This window comes from Choloepus didactylus, chromosome 12 (assembly GCF_015220235.1).
Source record: "Choloepus didactylus isolate mChoDid1 chromosome 12, mChoDid1.pri, whole genome shotgun sequence".
In the NCBI taxonomy this organism is placed as follows: Eukaryota; Metazoa; Chordata; class Mammalia; order Pilosa; family Megalonychidae; genus Choloepus; species Choloepus didactylus.
The window spans coordinates 41571745-41597000 of record NC_051318.1 but is presented as its reverse complement, the minus strand read 5'-3'; the positions used below and the strand labels follow the sequence as shown (position 1 = coordinate 41597000).

Below are 25256 nucleotides of genomic sequence, written 5' to 3'. Positions count from 1 at the left end.
CTGAATCAAAAGGACATTTCCACATACCTCCACTTGAAGTCTGGAGAGAAGCCACTAACTAATTATTGACTTAAACTTCCCCAAATCAGAGAATTAGGCTGAAAATCAACCAAGGCGGATAAACTGGTTTCTACGGATGCATTAACAACATGCTGCTCTATAGCAGTGCTTTCTACCAACAGCAGACCTGCAGGCAAGATTCTTCTATTATGATGAGCAAGATCGCATTTGGAATAATGTCTGGTTAAAATTTCTAAACACCATAACAAGTCTAAAATAGACTTTCCAGGTGTTCAAGAGGCTGAAACATTCGCCCATGTGATAGAGTCTATTAAAATGCAAATACAAAAGAGCAATGAAAGGAAAATATTTCCAGAACAGAGAACTTGATTTTACGATAGCTTTCCATATAACCACAGTATTTTAATAAACTGCCACTTAAAATGCACTTTGAAGCCTATGGTCTTTTTTTCTAGACATTAATAAGTTCCTGCTTAAGCAAGAGGGAAATTTCTCAAAGATTAATTTTGTTTACCAAGAATGAGAAGAGCATTCAACAGATCCTAGATGATTTCAAGATAACATTATTAATGGAGAAAATGTCACTGCTTATGTTCTGTCTACATCAGCAAGTCTTTGGTTGCTGCCGTTTGTAACAGACTTCTACAAAGTCCAAAGAGAGGCATGTGTATGCCTTTGTAACAGGGCAGCACTGGAAGAGCTGATTTCCCTCCCCTTTCCCTGACACACTTTCAGGAGGTGAGCGCAGCACCCAGACATTCCCTGATGGGTCAAGAAAGCATCTGAGTTTAGTCTGGTTAGAAACCAGGTTGAGTTTGCCATAAATTTAGAGATTAGGATCTTAAATTAAGAATCACTTACTTGTGTTTCCTAAACTCCTCTTGCATTCCCAATGGAGTGATTTCATTTTGAAAATAACTTGTCTTGAAGTTCTAGTAGAATAGTTTTTGGAAATTTTATGAAATCAAGGCCAACCACTTACGTAACTGATTATGAAGTAGAAATACACTATGGGGATATGTTCAAAAATGTATGTGTGCTGTGTATTTGAATGTATTTGAGTGTATCTGGATCTCCAGTCTGTAGCTGCATGAAATCTATCTCTGTTATATATGGAATCAGAGAACATGGATCCTGGACAGTTCTTTAGAAATAATCCACTGTCTGCAATTATTTATGTCTGTTAATGCCTGGAAGACAAGGATGGTTTTTCTAATGCTTGGGGCCATGCCTGACACCTACTAGAAGACCAATAAATGTGTGATGTATGAAAAAGCCCCCTCTTTTTACCTGTTGGAAACCTGAGACCAAGAAAAATAAAGTGACTGGTTTAGTTATCACAAAGCTATGTCCCTAACAGAACAGGGACATGAACCTACACCTCAATTCCCAGTCCAGTAACAGTTTTTAAATGTCTATTAATGTTTTAAAGTGGATTACTTCCTCCTCTTTATTTCTTACAGGCATCAAGTTTATAAAACAAAATGATAAGGTTCCAAATAGTTAACCCATAAAAGTACCAAAAGCAGACTTCGGTACGCAACTAAACTTCAAGGACATTTATTAGGTTTTCGACAGTTTCCTTTCCTTGATTGATAACAACAGAGAACTTGGAATCATGTGTAGTTTAGTTTTATGAGTCACAACTTCCCAAGAACCAACGTATGGCTTTCTCTTCACATTGCATACCAGAAATAAAACCCAAGAATAATCTATTACAAATTGTACTTTTGAAAAAAATTATAAGGAAGAATTCAATTAATATAGTATCAACTATAAGATAATGAAAAGCTCTAATTTTAACACTGTCAAATTCCATTGTTCTTTATGGGTGTTGCCCAGCAGGATGCAAATGCACACCTGAAACCATCCCTTGTTCTACCAAGCCAACAAATGTTAACTCATCAATCACAATGTGTCCAATCCTGGGTGCAGGGATTTAGCAATAAGACAGTGGGTAGCTCCATGAGGTCAGGGGGCACAAATCTAATGGCAGAGTTGGGCAGTAAACCCCTAACTTATTAAGTTATAATTTAACTATAATTTTGATAAATGCTGTAAAGGTTTAATAAAATAAACAAAAACTTTGTGTGACATAAAGTGTTAGGGACACAATGTTGCAACTATCTCGATTTTTTCCATTTCCTTCATGGAAAAATAAACAATAGCACCTAAAATAAGGAGTTGTGAAGAAATAACAGATATGAAGACTCCAGCTATAAAATGAAAATCAAGTTGTTTTACATGGTGTCATATGAGCACTTTAAATCAAGTCTCTGAGAGGAAGTACTTGGCCTAAGTCACCACTCAGAGACATTCTAAGGAATTTCAATCCAGCAAATCCCCATCAACTTTCACTTAGTATCAGGCTTTATACATATTAGGCTCTCAATCATATACTTATCAATAAACATTCATGTAGATATTGGCCCAGAAATGCTATTCTATTTCTCTTGTAATTGTTGTGCAAAAGCAATGAACTACATCATAAATAAAAGTTGACGCATTTTGTGACAGTCCCGAAGAGCTACAATGTTGAAGTAACAGTAGGGTGAGAAAATCTTTTCAGTAACAACATTTGCTTCCTTTAAATCACACACATCCCATAATGCAATGCCAAATTATTGAGCATATAATTTTCCAGATACACCAGAGAAGTCCTCGATACCAAAGACTTCCTAGCTCTACATTAGCTGAAGGCTAATAACACTGATATCAAACCACTAATAATCTAGGAGTTTGACAGTGTTACCATCATAGCCATAGATGTGAACTGAAGTGGAGAACGTACATCTATGGATGGATATATATATGTATATATCCAATATATATCTATAAATGTTAAGTATGCATAATCAAATATATGTAACTATGAAACTATTTAACTTCATAACAAAGGCTTTTGTATATACATAAGTATATATCCCTTCATATATGTAAGTGTGTGTATATATACACTCACACACACAGAGTAGACAGATCCCATACACTACTAGAACATTTTTAAAAACACAAGATGTCATAATTTCCTTAGATATTATATCATTGACACTCTGAACAAGGCACAAGCTCCAAAATCTTATCTTAACACTTTATTGGACAACCACAAACAAAGTAGCTTTCTCTATTACTCAGCTGTCAGTATTTCCATGTATGATTATTATGGAGGAAAAAAACATGGCTAAAGAGCAATGAAAACATTCTAACAGATTAAAAATGTACACCAAAATGGTGCAATATTTGCCAGCTACACACAAGTACTATAATAATCCCTTTATAGAGATTACAGACAAAATAACAATAGCAATCAAATATATGTAACTATGTAACTATTTAAACTCGTAACAAAGGCTTTTATGGTACTATTAGCAGTAAATGAACAACTCCCATAAAATATGAGTTAATATCACTCCTGATAAGAGTTTAAGTATACATAACCATTGTTATGTGAAAAAAACATTTTTAATATGTGACAACCCGACAGGATTTAATTGCCACACCTACTTCAACTATTAGGTGTTTCATTCAAACCTGAAAAAATACGATTTATGTGGATGCTGTGAATCATTATGATTGATGCAATCTTTTTTGTTATTCCCTTTATAGTTACTTGCATTTGTTATTATTAACAAGGAAAAATGAAAGGGGAAATGTGTGTTTTTGTTTTACAACAAAGCTTTTCTGATGATGACTAACTTCTTCCTTTGAACATAAAAAGCCTCTTAAACTAAATAATGTACATATAAATATGTTCTTTACAATGTGCACTAAAGGAGGAAAGGGGGCAAAAAAGCTTGTCGGGTTTGAGCCAGCCTCAGCAAGATGAGTGCATGAAAGCTGTCAAGAGAGTTGTTATTCTTATTCTCAATTTCTTACAGCTCATCTGCTCTCAAGGAAGAAAAATCATAGTTTCTTTTAACCATATCCACAACAGATCTCACTTGAAAGGAAACACAGCGAGTGATTTGGCATGAATGGGCATATTACCAATTTTCCAGCATCACTACTGAATATTAATGTCAGTGACGAATGATGACATTGGTGAAATATTTTAACACGGAGCCTTGCCTTGTAAATCGTCTGAATGATGCTGTGTCAAAACAACACTTACCATAAATCAGAGGTTTTAAGACCAGTATTTCTTGTTTAAACATGCTACCTGCTCAGCAGAAATCACCTGTGTGAACAGGCACAGATTAGTGTGTGCTAAGCAGAGCCATCCTGCCTTCTAAGTGATAGAGCTATAATTTAACAGGCCTATTATCGTCACGGTAATTTTGACAGTGCTGAAATATTATACTTGTTAAAAATATGCATTTAGCACTAACTCCAGTGGTCACTGGAACTGAGTAAACATAGGCATGACTGTAATTACGTTCCTTTTCAATGGATGACTTTTTTCTCTGGCAAGGCAGTGGTATGATTTTACAAATAGTATAGCGAGACAGTATTTCGGATACTACAAAAAGCTCTCCTCATTGCTTTCATTTCAGTTTTCACTTATCTGCAAGTTATTTAGCAACTTGCAGTGGATTCTAAGGAATCCCTTTCCAGGTTCAAGAAACAGAATAGGTCAAACCCCTACCCTCTTCTCCCCAGTCCCCAACTCCCACAAGCACATTCTAATTCAGGAGATTTTATATTTGCAAAATTATCTACAGAGCCTAATTCCCCAGTCAGTCAAGTCAGAAATCTTCATCATTAGGGCACTCTAGACTTTCAATTAGGTAGGATACAAACAAACAATCTCTCCTAAAAGGTCCTGCTCACTAATCACCCTCTACACCCCAATGGCCACAAGTACCTTCCACCACGAGAATAAAAACAACAGAAATTAGTACAGTCTTTTTTTTCTTTTCTAAGATTTTAGCCCTAATTTAACTTGATCTGAAAGGATAAATGAATGGCATTAATTTGCACTTTTATTTTTACACTGGAGGGATGCATTAATAAGTGAACGTACACACACATATATACATGCACATACACACACACAAACACTGCAGAAAAACCCATGTGAGAAGAGCACACTGGCCATAAACCAAATATTAACTTGGTACTTCCCTGAGAGAATAAACAAACAGAGCATCTACCGACCCAAGTATGGTTCAGTTTCTTAAAGCCAATTAACAAATTGAAAGAAAATAAACATTTATCTGGAGTCCATTAAGATCAATGTACTAAGCCAATTATTACTCACCATAATTAGGCATGAAAAAACAGGGTAACTATCCACTCATCTTATCTCCAAAACAAAAGATTAAATTGTATGGACCTGACAAGAATAAAATATCTCTGCTGACACTGATGGCATGGAAGAAAACTGAAGAAACTGTACTCATCTTTCTCTTTAAATTCGTGTTTAGAAAGAAAACAGAAACCGGTCACAGAAACAACCATAATCGACCCTTTAGGAATTAAAATATATCCGGACAAGACATCAGGGTTTGCCTATTCCAGTCACCAGGCAAGAAGCTGGCAATTAGGGAATCCAAATAGTCATGTTTGAAATGCTAGGTTTTCTAAGACCACACTGTGACTATTTCTTTAATAAAGAGTTTAATGTTTCAAATACAATAAACCATGAAAAAGCTTTTAAAATTCCATATCAACACTACAAAATGCAAAGACCCAAGCTATAAAAATTGAATTTCTAAAAAGGCTTTAAAATAAAAACAACCAGGTTTTGTAACAGGGTACGCTTATGTTATATCCCTGAAATTATGCAGATCATGCTGCCCTCTTGTGCTTGATGTAAAACATAAACAGATTCTGCACAAGGAAGGAAAACATGATTTATTTTTAAAATAGAAATCATCTTTTAATTTCTGAATGACTTACTGTTGACTGGGATTGTGTTACCCATTCACTGTGATCTGATGGAACTGAAATGGGCTAAGAGGGAACAAAAATTTTGACTAGAGGAGGCAGATGAAGCAAGCATCAGAGGGACACAGAACACAGCTGCAAATGCACTACTCAACTTAGGTTACAATCAAAATGTGTATGAAACATCAGATAGCTAAAAATGAGAGGCTATCAAATAGAGACCCCACAATACCATTATCAAAATACACTGAAGCAGGAAAGAATAAAACACAGAGATGAGCAATAGGAAGGAGGGTAAAAACAACAACAACAACCAAAAAAAACCCAAAACAAAACAAAAAAAACAAGGACAGAGAGAGAAAAGGAAAGAAAACTGGTTTTTGCCATTCTAAGGCATATTGGTTTGGTTCAAATTTTACCTATATAGCCTATGACTGATCAGGTTATGGAAGAGTGGTAGACAATAAGGTATCTCAGATAAAACAAATGAACTAAGATAAACTTCATGCAACCATACATGGGTACAAAATGGAGAGCAACTTAAAATCATGTAATGTAGAGAAATACAATCTTCTTAGAAATCAGACATCTGGAAAGGTTAAAATGAATCAGACAAACTTCACTACTGAGAAGTAAATACGTACTTTCCAGGTCACCCTGAATCCATGCAGGTGATCCTGGGACTGAAGTAGGGCACCGATACTTCAGGATCCTCCACTGAAGGTTTGGTTCTCTGAGTAAGTGCAAAGAGTCTGCCACTGATTAACAAAAATGCATGAGGATGCGGAAAGAAGCACAAGAAAAGAGACAGCACCTCTGGGGCGAAAGCACTCACGAGTGAGTGTAAAAGACATTCTACCTAGAAAAGCCAGATTGTCAGCTCACCTCCAGTATTCTCTTATAACATAAGACACATGGGTCCTTCTACCACATCCACAGCCCCCTGGAGTCCTCCAGATCAGGGCTCCTGAGAATATTCTGGCGCAGGTGGGAAGTGGAGGTAGGGATGGAAGGGAACTCTGGCAAGGTGTCCTCAAGTCCAAGCTAGGCTTGTGGTTCCCCCAGGCAGAACCCTGTAGGGGACAGGGTATGTGGGGCCATAGCTGGAGTTTCACACCTGTCACCATCCTTAGGTCTAGCTCACTGGAAACTACACACTGGCAAAAGTCCTTCCTGTTCCCTCAGTTTTCTAAAATCTGGGGGCTGTCAGGATCCTGAGCTCAGAGGAGACTCTTACAGACCCCTGGATCTTCCCCGAGAACTTGCTCTGAATGACTAAATACTGAAAAAAGATATGCTTCCCTATCTCTCTATGCTGCTCAGAGAACACCCTGTAATCCAGGGAAGCGTGATGATATGCTGAGAGGTTCTATACATTTTTAACTTGAAAATCAAACATGTCTATCTCTCCACCCTGGAGGGAAAGTTGTTGTTTTTTAAAATATATACTAACCATTAAAGTACATATAATCAATGATGTAATCTGTGAGGCATAGTCATTGCTTTGCTTTTTTCTTCAACACCATAGAAATTACAAAAACTTTATCCAAAATGGAAATTAAAAATCTTCCACTAAAAGAGTAAACAATTCATGGCCCCTAAACATTTTGAGGCCTATCTAGGGGTACTGATTTGGGCTTCTAATGTATCGAAGGGATAAAACCCTACTAATAGATACAAGGAGGGAGGTAAGATAAAGACTAGTGTGCTCCCATGAGATTAGAGACCTTGAAGATTTAGATTTGGTCCCAAATCCCTGGATAATAATAATAAATAAGGCAGCCTGTGGAGAAGCCTACAGGTCTTGAACATGAAGAGCCTGCTTAACTGCAGTCATGAGCATTTTGAGGCCCATGATAACAGAAATTCAGTCCCACGTAATGCTCCAAACTTATGACTGCAGTTTTCAAATTATCTGACAAAGTGGAGCGATTTTATATTTGGAATGGCACATAAATTCTCCAATCACTTTCTAACTACAACAATAATCACACTTTTGCATGGGACTTCGTGGTTTACAGTTCCTTGTGCTTTGCACAGTGCCTGGACTAAACAATATTTGTTGAATAAGTCTACACAAGATGCTTTCCAGAACAGTCTTATTTAATCCTCACAACAATCACCTGAAACAGGAAGGGTAAGTAGTGTTATTTCCATTTCACAGGCGAAAACACTGATGTTCAAAGACAGTATGTTGTCCTCATTACCAATATTTATCAGATTCTGATCAGGTGCTAAATCACTGTTCCAAGCCCTGTCACTGTATTAACTCACTTAATTCTCACAATATTTTAGTAAGGTATGCATGAATATTAGTCCCATTTTACAGGAAGGAAAACCAAGGCACAGAGAAATTAAGAAAATAGCACTTACATATTCCTATTAGTAACTAGCATTAGTAATTAATATTAATAACTAGCACCACAGTAAATGGGGGCAGCTGGTACCAGAGTCCACACTTTTAACCACAACACCCTGCTTTGAGATGTGCCTGCCCAATGTATCTACATGATACTTGCTCACATGGCGAGCCAAGAGCAAGGCAAGACTACTCTCGTGCTTCCTCCAGTCCACATCCGTTCCTCTACCAAAGATTTCCTGTCCCGATGAAGCCACTGTGGGCCTCCAGAAGCCCAACCCAGCAGGGTGGGGATGTACGTTGATGACTAACTCCTCACAGGAACCCCATCAGGAAGGCTGGTTCCTGATGGAAGCCAGACAGACCTCAGGACATAGCATCAACCACTTGGAAAACACCTGGTATACTCAAATCAAAGAACTAACTACTGAAGAACCAGCAGGCTCTTGTTGAAAGGGGTGTTTACATTTTACCAATCTTAGGTTTTAACTACTTTGTCATTACCATTTTAGGCAAACCACATAGTCAAGGCATGTTCAAGAGATCTTTGGTTCCAGAAACGATGGGCCTCCCAATGAAAGAAACAAGTATGTGGCCTGTTCCACGTCATCCGGTTAGGTACCTGCTAAAGAGAGCTTTCCTAATAAGCAGAAGGGCCTTCCTAAGGGATGCTCTAGCCTACAGCCAGGTAAATATAGACAGGGTTTTAGCAACTACTCAACTATATTTAAACATGTTCATATTTAATGCAGAGTGTCTCATATGCCATACAACAAACGGATTTCTAAGTCATTCTACAAAGAGAACAATCATTTATTTATTTATACACACATAAACTGGAATAAAAGACTGTATGCCCCCATATCTACATTTTCTCTGGAAGGAGAAAAATATCAGTGAGGCTTTTTGCAGAAAATGAATCAACATGCTATCATGATTTCTCCTGAGTATCTCCTCCATTTTCAACTATTAACATGTAATCAGATGCTAGATGTGTTAACAAGATGTATTTACTGATAAATTTGTTGTCTACTTACCTATTGGATTTCTATCGAAGAATAATACTGGAGCTTTCAAAATTGACTCAAACATTTTGTTGTGCAGATTTTGAGAAGAATTAACCAGGACATAGAATACCAACAAAGATCTTGCAACGCCAAAAAGGACAGTAGCTATAGTTAACCCTGAAAGAGAGAGAAAGGGCACTCAGACAATACAGATCGGGGCATTTTCTTAAACAATGCTAAAGCAGGCCAGGCAGCCGATAGAGATATTACTTACCTCATATACCATAAAGCAGCTGTATAAAGTACAAAGTATAATATATAACAGTATAACATAGTCACAAGAAATTTAAATAATTTATTTTGCCTTCACTGAATGGAAGCTGAAGGGAAAAAAAATCAGCTGTAATTCAGGTACAATTCCATCCTAAGATCTTCTAATTCAATTACAAATTCTATTAAAAAGTCAGAAGTAAAAAAGACAATTATTAAAAATAGCTTATCTTCCCTTCTCCATATTCCAAATCTTACTATTTACAATATAACCTATAATTTCAAATTGTGGTATATTTTGATGCCAGCATGTGATATTAACAGGGAATAGGAAAAATGATTTACCTTTTCCTTGTAGAAAATGCCCAGGTAGCTTTAAAGGATTTGAAAATACCATATCAAATTGCAAGCGGAAAAACCTCTTACATAGTTGAATTGCAAGAAAATATAACAGTAAAATCAGCAAATTATATTTTAACAGGATAATTAATCTAAATAAGTAACTAATCTCCCACTATGTGTTTATAAAGGAACACAAAACATTTTTAAATGAACGTAATCATTTAAAGTGTATGTTTTATTAATAAGATATAAACAAGACCTACTAAACACATAAAAATTAAAGTAGCTTTCCTAATGTCTCTTGAACTCACAATACTAAATGGAGTGGGGTAACTCCTGTAAAAACATTCCATCAAGTAATTTTTTTTTCCCTTCAGATGACAAATCATTGTTATTTAAACTGTGAAAGCAGCTCAAACTCCTAAACTCCATCAACAGGCATTTTCCTCAGCCTGGCATTCTACATGAATATAAACAGAATCATTCTTCTTCCTTGAGGTCTAACGGAGTCCACCAATTCAGAAGGTAAACAGCTAATGGATTTAGATTTCTCAGCAACTGATCAACGAAATAAACACCAAATGTAAATGAGTGGGTTTTTACAAAGATAACTCACTCTATCTTTGAGAAAAGCTTGTACGAAGCGTTTCACTGTGGAAATATTTAAAATTTTAGATGAGGATTTTCTTTTAAAAGACTGTAATGCTACATCCACTTCCAGTGCTCCTCTAAAGACAGAGTGCTGTGTTAATATTAGTCTGGCGAGCCAAATGCTAAATTAATCACACAGTTGGAAAGGTGATAACATTGTGGTCTCTGGGTAAGCAAAAGGGGGGCTCTTCACTCCCAGACACAGGAGTTTTCCCTGCTTAGCTTCCCTCTTCAGTAATTAGTGAAGCCCAAGAGATGAGTGGTGTGGTGACAGAAGCTTTGCATACCTGTGCGGGAATAATGCTTTTATTTTGGGTGCTTTGCTTCCAGAGGATTGCATCCAAGTGCAATAAAAGCCCGGGTTTATTCAGACAGAATTGGAACAATCCGAACCACAGGGTGGAGATCCGTTTCTAATCCCCTTGCCCATCCATTTAATGATAGAAGATTCGGCTAAAGCAACCTATTACAATAGACAATAGCCCCGTATTTCCAGTGGCTGACTCTCTGAATGCTCAATCCTGGTTTAACTTTCCAAATCCAGTACAGAGCAAATTAAGAGTCTTCATTCAGCCTCTTTCTTCTAGTAGATTTAAAAATAATTATTCTAATTAATTCACAGAGTAAATGCGACTCAGACTCTTAATCTGTTAAGACATTACTGAATTACTCCTGGAAGCCCTAGTTACTCACACAGGCTCATTGTAAGCACCCCAGACTCTTGTATAATAGACCAAACGATTCAACTTTACCTGAATAAATTCCTAAGTACCAGTTAAGATCTAGCTTCTCAGTTACATTTCCTTTTCCATTTACAGTAACATTCAGTGCACTCTGTTCATTTGCCCTATGGAACAGGGAAGAAAACATATTAAGCTATAGATGGAGTTTAGATAAATTTTTAAAAAAATTAACCTCAATTTGGGAGAAATGCTTTATGCTGGAAAATGATTCCCAGCTCACACGGTCCTGTGTACCTCCACCCTATAAAAATTCAATTTGAATAATGACTTCCAGGTCTCAAAATCGTCTGTGAACATGCTGCTGAGATCAGACACGGGTAGAGCCCATGATGGGTCACACCCCACCAGCAAGAACTTTAATTTTTCTTCAGGTTAAAGTAAGCGAGGATTAGATGCCAAGGCTGAACAAACTCCATCTCTCCCTCAATTCTGTGGAAAAGTGAGGCTTCACATTGATTTTATGGTACGTGACAAGAGACCAGAAAACAGCTCACCAGTATGAGAGCCACCAATCTTGAAGAACATAGGCAACCTAGAGAAGAGAAACAAAAAATCAAACATGGGCATCACTTACCAACCCAAAACCCTTAATCGCTAAGACAGATCATCAGCAGGCTCCAATAAAAGTGAGAAGGTCCTTCCATTCAGATCTGTGCCAAGCCCAACCTCCCAGGTAAAAGGTCAAGTAAATGCATATAATTTTTTAAAATTCTTAAAAGATATCCTTTTTATTTTATCTAAATGCTTTTTGTAATGTGCATGCAACACCAGTAATCACTTATTTTGTTCCCACAGTACTTGTCAGAGCAAATCCAAGTCAACTGCAAAATGCAGTAATAATGGCATAACTATGGGTACTGTAATTATCGGTCCAAGGATACACAAAAAAATAAATTCCACTATTTACCAGAGTTGCAATGTTTAGTAGCAGTAGTAAAATGATGATAAACCAGTGAGCACCAGCTGAAAAGTAATTCTTATAGGCCTTAAGACCCACTGTTCCTTCGGAACGGCTCTCCTCTGATAGTGTAACCTGTATATTCTCGAGCTGTGAGGGGAAAAAAAGGCAATAGGAGATAAAATTTTAAACAGTGTGCAGAAATATTTCAAACTTCAACAATGTACTCGGTTGGCAAAGCTGTGGGAAAACAGGCCCATCTCATGCACCAATGGCAGGAGTGCAAAATGGTGTATAGCCTATGGAGAAGAGTGTGGCAATATCCAGCCACCCATGTATGCATTTACCCTTGGCCCCAACAACCCATGTCTAAGTATCTATAAGAAATAAAGAAATATCATTCACACAAGTTTATTCATCGTAGCATGGCTTTGGTTGAAAGTATGAGACCAGGATTTACAACACATGCCCAACATACCCAATTCAAGTATAAATGTAGAAGCTTATTCCAAAATAATATACAAATTGATCTGCAGCTAATGAGTCATTCTAGATTATCTGTGTCATCCAGGAACTTAAACATAGTATGGGCTCAACATGTCAGCCAAATGCAGTAAGTGAGTTTAAATAGTGAGTCTGCTTAAAAAGTGTTTGATAGAGAGGGACAGCCTATCAACTGAATCTATTTGGTTCCCGAGTTTCAGAGTGATGCCTAGGAGTTTGGAATGTGAGGGACTGATGTGAACATTTATCAGAATCAATCAGTCTCCTGGATTTGGATTGTGAGGAAAATCTGTTTCTACATGTATTTTAAGGAGCTCTATTGCATTTCTCTCTGGGCAACCTAGGATGTATTATAAATTCACAAGAGTCAAGGATGTGCTTTGCAATATGGTGGCCACTGGGGTTCAAAGATGAATTAAGAGGTGGCTCCTGGTTTTAAAAGATAAGAAAAGATGGTGGGAACTGTTTGTGCCAGAGATTGACATGTGCTTTGCACATGCTACCTTTTGTCTACCAGAAACCATCTGAACACAGGACAAAGTAACATGCCAGCCACCTGCAGTGCCAAAGCATTCTGACATACAGGACAAGCAGCTGACTTAATGTGGGTTACAGCAGGACTCTGTCCAGGGAAGTCTTCAAATTAAACTCTAGATGCAAAAGGCAAGCCTGGGACCACCAGAAGAAGTAGGGTTTGCCTACAGTAAATTCAAGAGTTCTCACATCAGTGGGAGCCACATAAACGTTTGGACCTTCTGGTGGCACATCCAGTACCAGTCTCCACGAAATTCTCGACCCCACACCCAAAGGATAACCCAAATCTGGCTTGCTCCTCTTCATTCCACTGAAGAAGGCCTTGGAGACAGAATCTACTTTGGGACAAGCAAAGAAGTCACAAACAGAGTACAATGATGATTCATGAGGTCACTAAGACCCAACAAAACCAGGGCATATTCTAAGATGAGAACTCACAACTTGGTCCTCTGGACTCCCCTCTTTCAGTGAGGGTCTGGAAGACTGCTGAGACCAAACAGAAGACTCCGAGAAGGTGCGATTCCTCAGTGTGGGAGATCCTGGAATTGTAGATTGTTCAGCTTCCTCATTTTCCTTTCTCAAGAGGGAACCAAAATCTAGCCCAGATTTCAGAAATTCAGTGTACGTCCCCTTTTGCACCATTTCACCCTAAAATAAAAATAAAGAATGAGAGTCGTGCAACTGCCTCTGAAGATATTAATCTAACAGAATACTAATACTAATGAAGAAAAGTTAAATGGTCTTAAATTGTGATTTTCTGGAGAAAATTATCCTTAGGTCTGGGAATTCCACTTTGTAACTCGAGTTCAATTCAACTCAACGCATGAAAACTGAGCATTCTGTTCTCTGCCAAAACTTCTGTTAGGTGCTGGGGGATAAAAAAGAAATGTGCAATTATACGTTAAAAATGGAGGTCACTGTCATAAATACCATGAGCACTCTGGGAAGCAGAAGTGGAGATGTTCATGGGACTATTAGTACAGTCTTCTTAGCATGGAAATCGAGAGAAACCTCATGGAATAAGCAACTGTGATAGAAATTAAAGCTTATTTAATGGAATAAGCTGAATGGGTGGGATATTCCAGAAAGGAAACATAAGACTGGTAAGGAGGTGGGGACAGGCATGTCTACCCAGGCAAGTCACTCCACAACCCTCTGCTGACCACACACCAAGTGTCCCCAGCTGGGCCAGGACAGTGGGAACTAGTCCACAACATAGAACCCACGTGATGCATTTTCACGGTTGTTTCTCTGAAACTGCCCACAAATTCAGGAACTCCATGACTGAAAATTCAATATTTCATTGCAGTTTCCCCTCCTTAAAAAGTTATATAAAATAATGTGGAAGTATTTTCACTATTTTTTCAATCCATGAAATGAGACTCAGCTGATTTACCCAAAAAATGGCAAACAAGAATTAGGCAACATCCTAGGATACAAAACAAATCAAAGGAGAGAAGCTCTGGTTGAGGCAGGTTGGAGGAGGGTGGCCTGGGGTTGCCAACCCTCTCCTCCCATCCCCCAGGTGGAACTCTGAGTAAAATCCAATGACACCTTTTGGCTCTATGCAACAGTTTGATGACTGCAGAATAAGGAAATTATTCATAATGCAATGTGCCCTGTTTCAACTTAGGAGTTGAAATTCATAGATCTTATATAATGAAATGACCACCTTCGTAGTATCTGTGAGACACACATGGAAGCTGCTACTGGTCTAGAGATAGTCATTATATTCAAAGCCAAGTACTGACAATTCAGAGAGGGGAGGAAGGAGGCAACTACCCTCTCTGCTGTTAGGGATCAAACAGTAAGGATGGGTTCCAACTCATCTAGAGGTGCCCACCAGTGGGCAAATAGTTGGCAGTACTAAAATCAGCGGTGATGTCATCAAAATAAGCAATGATGACATATAGAGACTAAACAGGGTATGCTATCACCAATTTATTCTGTACCCATAATATTACCATTATGCAGGTTTTACCACATACTAGTTTCAGCCTTCTCCTCGTGTTTTTTAAAAAGTTTGAGGAGTGGGCTCTCTACTCCTGGAAGGATGGGAAAGAGCAGATACATGGAACTGCTTCTAAGAGGTAGGGATTCTGGCCTTTTCATACTCCTTCTTGGGACAGAAATTCCTGGGGTGCACGTTCAATGGCCAGACTTCTTTCTCTTCTTTAGTAGCCACATTAAACAGTGAAGAGGCACTTAAGAAACAAAGACTTCTGTGAGAACACTGCTAGCATTTTATGTCCCATTTGTCGCACTTTCGGGAACTTGATCTCTCAGAATAGTACGTGTGGATCATGGATCTCATGAACTGTAGCTAACATTTATTATTTGTTATTTCCATTGTTTTACCAAGAGACAAATTGAATGTCTGAAGAATGTTAAAGGGGTTTCACACCTATGATGAGAGATTTGACCAAGGACATACTTGAATAGACTAGGGTTGGAGACTGGGGTGCTGAGACACAGAGCCAAACAAGCCAAGGAGGGAGGATGCATCAAACATCTGCTAAACCTGGAGAATTCTCATACCCTCCACTCCACTCCCCATACTTGGCTGGCTGCAGTAGACTGAATTATGTACCCTAATTTAGACACGGCCTTAATCTTAATCCACATTCCTGTGAATGTGAACCCATAGTGAATAGATTTCTTGGAGACGTTATTTTAAGTTAAGGTGCAGCCCAACTGATGAGGGTGGGTCTGAATCCCGCTGGAAGCCAGAGTGAGAGAAAACAATGGAGAGGAACCAGAAACCAGAGGTCCAGAGGACCAGAAGAGAAAAGAGAAGGCATTACACTAAGTGAACTAAGGCAAAGATAAAGTCAAGGAGCCCCAAGGACTGCCAGCACATAGTAGAATATTACAGACTTTGAGGAGAAAGCATTGCTTTGCTGACACCTCAATTTTTTTTACTTCTCCTAGCTTCAAAACTGTGAGCCAATAAATTCACAGTGTGGCATCTGTCACAGCAGCCTGGTAAACTTAAGTCCAAGCCTCTGCTTCTGTCTGCTGGACAACTAAGGTGCTAACTGATCTCCTTGCTTCTGCTGTTGCCCCTCCACTGAACATCAGGAGGGTCTTTTGGAAACACAAATCAGACCACATCACTTCCCTGCTCTGGATCCTCCAGGGGTTTCTACCACACTTGCAGGTCCACTGCCCACCACTCCGAGCCCACGTCCCACCACCACTATGCCGACTTGCTCTGCCTCAGCCACGTGTCCTTGCAGTCCCTCCAACATGCCACCTTAGTTTCTTCCTTGGCTCTCACTGACTCATGTGCTCCTCTCCCAGGTGAATGCATGGCCAGCATCTTCATGCCACTTGGGTCCCTGTGAGGTGTCACCTCCTCAGGGAGGCCTTCCTTATATCAACCCCACCCTCCCTCCTGTCTCCTTCATCATACCTCTCCCTATTCAAAACATAAGCCCCACAAGAGCAAGGACTTTGCCTTACTCAGTGCTGTCACAAGCACTCAGCACAGCTTCTCACATGTTTTAGGCACTCGGTTTACGTGTGGAGTGAGACTAAGCACCTGGCTCTCCCAGGCTGGTGGGTGCCTCTGACCTGGAGGTGCTCAGCTACCCAACCGGGCTTCTGTTATTAATGAAAGGTACTCTTTGGGTAAACTGTGAACGACAATCAAATGAATATAAATATGTCCTGATAATTATAATTACCAAATAATATACTTTGACTTAAATCACAGATGAGGGAAACAAAAAGTTCCAAATAAAATAAGATTGTCATGTGTAAGAATTTCCCTAGAAGAGTTATAATTTAGTAACTTTAACATAGCAATTTTATATACATTAGGGTTATATGGTTTAGAATGCAACAATGACATTTCTACAAGTTTTTTGGCTTTATCCGCAATGGAACGAATATCAGCTGCAAGAAGATTAACAATATATAAGTTTGAGGAAGAAGAGGGAGTTTCTTGTCATGACCCAGGGAGAATGGCCAGCTGAGAGGCCTCTCCTTCCACACAGCTGAATACTAGCGAATCCTGTGGAATGGAAGAGACTACTTACGTCTTTCAATATCAGAATTTGACTTGCAGCTTTTAGGTACTGCAACTGATGAGTCACTAAAATTGTGATCTTCTCATGCAAGGTTTGACAAATGCACCTATAAATGTAAAACATACAGCAAGCAAAAAGACATTAAAGGGGGTGCCCCAAATTGAATAACATGCATTTTTAAACCACACAGAGACAGAGACAACACAATAGTCAAAGATCTATAGTTTAAATACACATATAATTACAAATTAAATACAACTATAAATGCAAATTAAGTACAAATATAAATCAATGAAGCCTATTAGGTCCTCAAATTCACTAGCAGCAAATGTAAGCCTTGCTCTACTTAAACTGTGAAAAGCAGTCCATAGAGAGTGTGTGTGACTGATGTAATTACTTCCACATTTCATACTAAAAAACAATTGAACAATACTGAGATTCCACAACCTGACTTAACAAAAATACCAATTATTTTATTCCTGGGGTAGAGTTTGAGGAGCTTGATGCCATGTAAAAATGTGTGACAGTTTCTAGGTAAGTATTCATAATATACATATTCACCAAAAAGGGGGAGGGGGTCTCAGATTCTCGGTAACCTTTGCCAGACTGTATATTCTACAATCTTTTTCTCAAATAATATTAGATATAAAACTAATATAAGTGAGGCCTAAATCAGTCTCCACAATACTCCTCACCCCACTAGGAAGTAATTCTCCTATCACTGGAACTAAATATCTTCCAAATATGAAATGAAAAACAAACAACAAAAAAAACAGAATCCAAATGGTGCAAATCACACTGGAAATCATCCAATGGCTCAAAGGACATGCGATGCTCTTCAGTCTGCAACCCCAGAGCTCTTTACAGAAGCCAAGTGCACAATGGTCTGCAACCTCTCCAGGAGAGCCGGCAGCCGGCATGGGGCCACGGTGACCACGGGAGGACTCCTGGCATCTACTCTGGGTTCCCAAGTCCTGTGTGGACCAAATCTCTGGAGCCTGGGCCCCACGCTATGATCAGACAGACTGGAGTTCCAATCTCTGCTCTACCACTTAGTAGCCTGACAACACTGGGCTTAACCTCTCTAAACATCAGTTTCACTTTCTGAAAACAAGGCTAATATCTACTCAGAGATACATTATGAGAAGTGAAAGCACTACTCAGCGAAAGGACCTGGCACAGAACTGACACTCAGCAAATGTGAGCTCTACTCTTCCCCTACCCAACAATGGCCATTTGTTTGGATTCTGGATTGAGAAGTCCTCAGAGGATGCTTTTGAGACTGGCCCTATGATCAAAACCAATAACCAAGGATGTAGTGCCACATACTATCACTTTATTCTTTTAGTCCAAAAGATTAATTTTCCCCTTTTGACATGTCTTAGTTTGGCTTATTTCAGGCCTAACTTTCTTGAGCAAGTAAATCCCTCTTGGGTTTAGTACTAAAGCTTATAATGGGATTGTTTCTCCTTGATTTAGAATTCCCCGTCATTAATCCTTTTCCATCAATATCTGAAGGCAGATGTTAATCAAATCTGATGAGCTGCTATGTCCAAATGGGGGCACCTCAAAAGTTTTCAGATGTTTTCTTCCTAACATTTTCCATCATTCAAGAGGGAATAAAAAAAATTACACTAATACTATCAGTTGATGGCTTTAAAATTTTCTTAAATAATGCTCTTTATCAAAATCTCCAGGATAACTCTATTTTCCAAATTTTAAATTGTAAACATTTCTAAGTCATGACATAAAAAAAAAATGACTGGTTCAGCAACCACTTATTTAATTCTTATCCTATATAAACTGTGTTAAGAGCTAACATACGTTGGTGGAGGTGACAAATAAGAAAGAGTCACTACCTTCATTCATTCAGTCAGCAAATATTCATTGAGCAACTACAAAGGGCTACAAACTGCAAGCACTGTTCCCAGTGATACATAGTCCTTGTATCATTTAGAGGGAAAAGCACTAAACTATCAGGTAGTGATGTGTGGTACGAAGCAGCAGCAAGGTGAGGGTTATAATTTAGATGGAGTCGTCAGGAAAGGTCTTTCCAAGGAGGTAACATTTGAGCCAAGAGAATGTCTGGGAGAACATTCCAAGAAGACTGTATAACAGTGCAATGGCTCAGAGGCAGAAACATGCTGTGCAAAGGTACTTTCATGACATTCACGGTTTAGATGGGGTGGGGGGTGGGGGGGAAGGCACGTAAATAATCAAATACAACCCCTGAGGGCTGTGGGGAGACAGGAAGGGCCCAATTCCCAAGGAGGTGGCTGGGGTAAGGCGAGAAGGCAGAGTCTACATCTGACATTTCTTCTTTGCCCTGGTTCACTGTCCCCTGGCTCTTAGACAGAAGGGACAGTATCTGTTCTGGCAGGAGGTGTGAGAAAGCACGCCTCATTCAGGGCACCCCACAAAAGACAGCATGGGTGTAAGACCGGGTTTGTGTGGGGAAGAGCTGGAGAGGTGAATGGGGGCAGACTGCAAAGAACCTGTTTGCCATTCTGGGGACTCTGGACTGCATCCTGGAGGGAAGGGGAACCTGTGAAGGATGGAAGCAGGGACGCTGAGCTGGGCAGGCAACAGTGCCAGAGACCTGCTTAGGACAGGGGTCTGGTGATATGTGGTTTTCTAAAATACGACAAGTTAGAAGACGACCAGATGGGTGTCAGTTAATCTAAGGGACCCTGACCTTCTGTAGCTGATGGAATCCACCTAATGTTTAAAATATGTGGTTGCAAAACTCACAAGTCTTAATAACCTTGGATATGTATCCATGTTTGAAGTAAACCGCTAATGGCAAATAGAAGTGTCATTTATTCACTTTTAATACAAAACACTTCACATTTCTAAACTTCAACACAACCACCATCTTTCATGGCATATTGTTCAATCCAATTTTCTAACTCGTTGGAAACATTCTCCAGTTGCTACTGAGTGATTTCCTAAATTGCATTCGTGCTCCCTGCCCTAAGTTTCCCCAAAGAATGTGGTTCTGATTAGCAAACAACCATTTTAACAAGCTTGCTTCTATCAAGTGTATATCCAAAGTCATTAAACCTGAAGGGTGCGAAGGGACTTTATAAATACCTCCTGCGTTCAAAGGAAAACTTGGGAGAGCTGCTGTGATAGGCATACTTACATCAGCAATTAGCACATCTCCTCTCTCCTCCACAATGACACTATTAATAACGACCCGCCCTTCTCTGAGTGCTCTCTGAGTGCTCTCTGAGCCACGGGAGTTTGTGCTGACTCACACAGACAGAGTGGCAAAGACCTGTGAGTTCAGAGAGGGGAGGCGAGCGGTGGGAACAGGGAGGCCGAGCAGCCCGCGCTGCCAGCGAGGAGAGCAGGGAATCCCTGTTCCAGCACGAGGGCCCTATCACAGAACACACAGGCCAGAGAGGCATTTCTCTGCCCATGGGGAAACTTCCTCGAGTTACAGATCAGGACAAGACAAAGGCAGACCAGATCGGAGAGCTGGAGGCAATGCCAAGTGGTCACCCGGCCCTGCTCTCGTTGTTCAGGAAGACTCGATGTTCTTCTGCACATTGTATGTACACAGCCTGTCTAGAACGTGAAAGCATCCACCTAGCGACCCTGTGCTTGGGGGATGATTAGAGTCTGTGTCTTACCCTCGACATACAAACCCAGAGCCCTGGGCCCCTCACACTGCTGACTCCGCTTTCATCTCTGTACTCTGTTGCTTAAGATCTTATGGCAAACACTTCCAAACTTCTTTCTTTCTACTGTACAAATTCTGAACTTCACTTGAGGAAGATCCGCCCAATTACTGATCTTTTCATGAGCCTTTCTTGTTCCTGTCTCCACATCTTTTGCTTCTACTATTGCCCTTACCAGAACGAGCTCAATCATTTTCTCAGCCTCCACAAATCCTTCCCAGCCTACAGGATCTCAGGGCACTTCCTGCCAAACCCAGTCCACAGTGAGCTTTCCAACCTAAGCTGAACGCCTACAGTCACCCACTTCTACCTGCACTTATTTATTAGTCTATATTGCAACCCCCTTCAGCCTTGGGTATGTTGAACTTTCCCTTCCACTTGTCTTGACAAATTCAGTGAAGAAACAAATGTATTCCGTAAGAGCAGGAATGAAATCCAAACTTTTCTCCCTTACTCAGCCCAGTGTGGGTCCTTCACCTCTCTGTGCTTAACATTTGCTTTTGTAGAACAAAGCGTCTTGTGCACTAACATTTGTAAGAGCATCTGTCTCCTTGCACACAGCAAGATCTCCATAAATGCACCTGAAAGGCCTCAGTGGCCTTAACAAGGTAAAAACCAGGAAGATAACTGTGGGAAACATCTAAATGCTGTTTCAGCCACAGCATATTCATGATGCTTTCAAAACGGCAGTAGGAAGTGCCTGTCAGCATACGTTAGGTTACAGTATACACAGAAAAGATTCTAGGGTTGACCACCTGAATGGTCAAGCAAGAGCCAAGGAAAATAAATTCTAGAAACATTAAATGAAAGTCAGGAGTCACACCAGATTCTAGATGCCTAGTTTTGAATGCCAGCTAACGCTGCATTTGTGGGTCTTGAGGGCTAATTCTAATAAGCATCTTTGAAGCAATGTTTAACTAAAGCTGTAGTCTGAAATGGAACAAATCTTTCTTAAAGTCTAGACTCTACTAAGTATTTCCAAACATACAGAATCACAAGCATAAACCAACAAGGACTTTCCACGGAAGCCCCATGTGGCTGCTGAAAATGTTACCTCCAAGGTGCTGTGAACAAATGATGAAGGAAAAGACCTGGGAGTCAAGTGCCCGGTAAGAGTACCTCCCTCGAATTCAAAAGTGTCAAATTATCTTTCTTATTCCTGTGATCTGGACCTACCAAAAGTTTGTTGGTTATTAACTGCAGGTAGCAAGGGGGAAAAACTGCAAAATTTGCCATCTCTTTCTTAACTTCCCAACAGCACATACTCTGCCCGCTTCAACACGCTGAAAGCACTTTCTGTATTTTCCTACCATGGCCTCAAACGTGCACAATTTCGCTAACATGCACCTTTTGGGTAGAGGGATAGGGAGAGGGAAACCAGAGCAAAACAAACGGAATTTTCTGTAGCACAAAGGCTTTATCTGAGTTGAGCTCAAGAGTCTTAGAAAGCAGAAATGACATAAAGCAAGAGCAAACTCACAGTTCAAACAAGTGCCTGCCAACCTCTGCATCCACTGCACTGAGGGGATCATCCAGGAGATAGATGTCTGCATCCTGATACACTGCTCTGAAAACGAAAAAATATATCAGACGGAAGAGTGCTTCACACTTCCTGACGTCCCTCTATGAGTGCTGATGAGGCTTAACGACTCAGGTGTTCATTCCAAAAAAGCAAACACAGTAATCCAAGACAAGAGCTTTGCACAGCACCAACACACGGTGAGCGGGCCCTGGGTGCTCATGACCCCTGGAGTTTCCCACGAGGCACATGCAGAACAGACCCCAAGTGCTTCACCTGGCAAGATTGACCCGTGCTTTCTGCCCTCCACTCAGCGTGGTTCCCCGATCTCCTATCACCGTTAGATCACCATCCTTTAAAAGCTGTAAATCCTAGGAGAAAGAATTAAAAAAAAAAAAAATTCACATGTTGTTCTACTGTCATCCTAAATTTTTAGCATTAGTTCTTCAGAAATACCCACACATTTGATCAACAACAATGGATATATTTCATAGTGACCGAATTGTACCCTTATACCTTTCAGAAAACTCTCAGGGCATTTTGTTTAATTCTGCAGTTTTTTATGCATTTAACCAATTCAACAGGTATTTATTGAGCATTGTTCTGGGCACAATAAATTCAGTAGTGAGCAAAACAAAGTCCCTAGATTTCCATGATGTGAAGTTGACAATATAAAAATAAGCAAATTGATATAAATGCAAGTGGTGATAAGGACCAAGAAGAAAAAAGAAGCAGGCTTAGGGGGTTAGAGAGTGATGGAGGAAAAGTCCATTTTATATAGAATGGTCAGGAAGGTCTCTGACCAAACAGATTTAAGCATAGACCTGTTGGAAGGATGCAGTGGTCCATGACCTGGAGAAAGAGTATCCCATGTAGAGAGACGAGAAAGTGCAGAGGCCATGGGGCAGATACATGCCCAAGATGTTCACAGAACAGCAAGGAGGTCAGTGTAGCTAGAGCAGAGTGAGCAGAGAATGGGGGAGAGAGGTAGGCAGGACATGCCATGGTTTCAGTTGTAAATGAAATTGTAATGGGGATTGGGGGAGCAATGACATCATCTGGCTTAGGGTTTTAAAGAATCACTCTTGCCTCAAGTTAGGAGGCTACTGCAATAATCTAGGAGAGAAATGACAATGGCCAGGACCAACAGTGGAAACAGAGAAAAGAAGTCACATTCTGGACAAATTTCAAAGGTAGAGTCTAGGATATCTGGTAATGGGGTGGATGTCAGTTGTGGGAGAAAAAGAAGACTACAAATGTTTTAGGCACGAAAATAAATAGGGTCATTGTTTACCAAGATGGAAAAGACGGTGGATGCAGCTTTGGGGGATATAATCTAGAGTTTGGTTATGGGCAAGTTCAGATGTCTACAGAGCTTCCAACTGGTGCTGTCAAGCCGGAAGCTGGATATGCAAGTCTGAAGGTCTGTGCGAAAGATATAAATGTGAGAGTTGCCAATCTACAGATGGCTTTTAAAGCTATGGGATTTATTTTATGAAGGAATATGTGTACTGTAACTAGCCATTTTGCTGATTTCTTCCTCAGCTTCCCACTTTCACAGGGTAATACCTAACCCAAATCTTCACTGTTACATTTAAGGCACAGGTCATGAGTAACAGACAAAAATATGCACAAGAAATCAAAGCAGACAGAAAGAGCAGTCCAGGCAGGGTCAGCTACAGGAAAGGGGACAGTGTGTGCAAGGGACAATGAGCAAATCACTTGGAGTAACTAGATGTTTGTTCCATGGAAATCAGAAAAAACAAGGCTAAGAAGGTTAAGACGTATTAATTTGAGGAACTGGGAATCTACCAAAAGTTACATTTGAATAGTATTTAAGAAACAAATTGACAAAGCACAGTAACTTTAAAAAAATTGACAAAAACCTCCCCCAAATGACAAGATGATAATCAGGGTTAAGTTACATCACACTACACTGGAAATCTTTCCTCAGACTGCCTATAATTGTCACTAGCAAGGTCAAGCAAAGTTTGCTGGTTATCTCCTAAACCTCACAAGCAGCAACTAGGACTGCAGCAAGAGCTCTTTCTGCTGATGAGGTCCTCAAATTTCCATCCCTAGTTTGGCAAATTCAGGGAGAAAGCAAGTAGCATAATTGGGATCTCCATGATAATCAAGTTCTTTAATTTCTATGAGTCTCATTTTCCTCTTTTACCAACTGGGTTGGAGAAAAAAAGATTATTAAATTCCTTGGATGCTGTGATAATCAAAAGAAATAAATGTATGAATACCCTATAAATGGAAAAAGGTTATAAATTAGTTGTAATTTGCTACTGGTGACTGACACATATTTTCTGATCAAACCAACAGGGAGACCTCATTCACACTGAGTCACAATAAACAAAGCAGCACCAAAAGAGAAAAAAAGAGAGTATCTTCATTATACCCCACCCCCAACAGACTGCAAGACACACAGATTTCCTTACACACTCAACGCTTAATTAGATTGCATGAGAATAAAAGGCAGCAATTGCCCCACTCTGAAAATTTGCTATTTTTTCATATTATTCCTTTGTTGTGCTCAGAAGTTAATACCACCTCTTGCTTTCAATTTTTATGAAAAACAATGAGCCATTTTAAGTTCTCAGTCTTCCACCCACACATAAACTGTTTAGTTGATCTGTTTCACTGTTGACAGTCCTTGTAAGTATGTTCTGCTTAAATTTTATTCCTTGATTTTATGCTGTTTTGTTTTCTCTCACAAAATAGCATCAAGTTGCATCACAGCAATCTTAGTCATTTTCTAGAGAAGGCACTTAAAATCCACTTTTTCGCTTAGCACAGTGAGGGAATAAGTAACGGGCTCTGAGTCTGGTGGTAGTGCTTTCAGTGGGGTGT

At 39.7% G+C, this 25256-nt stretch overlaps 1 protein-coding gene across 6 annotated transcripts in view; it reads right to left on the bottom strand.

Moving 5' to 3' along the window:
• ABCC4 (ATP binding cassette subfamily C member 4) overlaps positions 1-25256 on the bottom strand; it is a 278085-nt gene that overhangs the window by 153258 nt on the left and 99571 nt on the right. For all 6 annotated transcript variants that reach the window (XM_037800391.1, XM_037800386.1, XM_037800387.1 and 3 more), the window contains exons 12-19: positions 22674-22768; positions 22359-22445; positions 17202-17298; positions 13597-13806; positions 12130-12270; positions 11717-11754; positions 11232-11326; positions 9247-9393 (exon numbers count right to left, since the gene is read on the bottom strand). In XM_037800391.1, coding sequence (XP_037656319.1) covers positions 9247-9393; positions 11232-11326; positions 11717-11754; positions 12130-12270; positions 13597-13806; positions 17202-17298; positions 22359-22445; positions 22674-22768 — 910 coding nt within the window. The remainder of the gene's footprint in view (positions 1-9246; positions 9394-11231; positions 11327-11716; positions 11755-12129; positions 12271-13596; positions 13807-17201; positions 17299-22358; positions 22446-22673; positions 22769-25256) is intronic.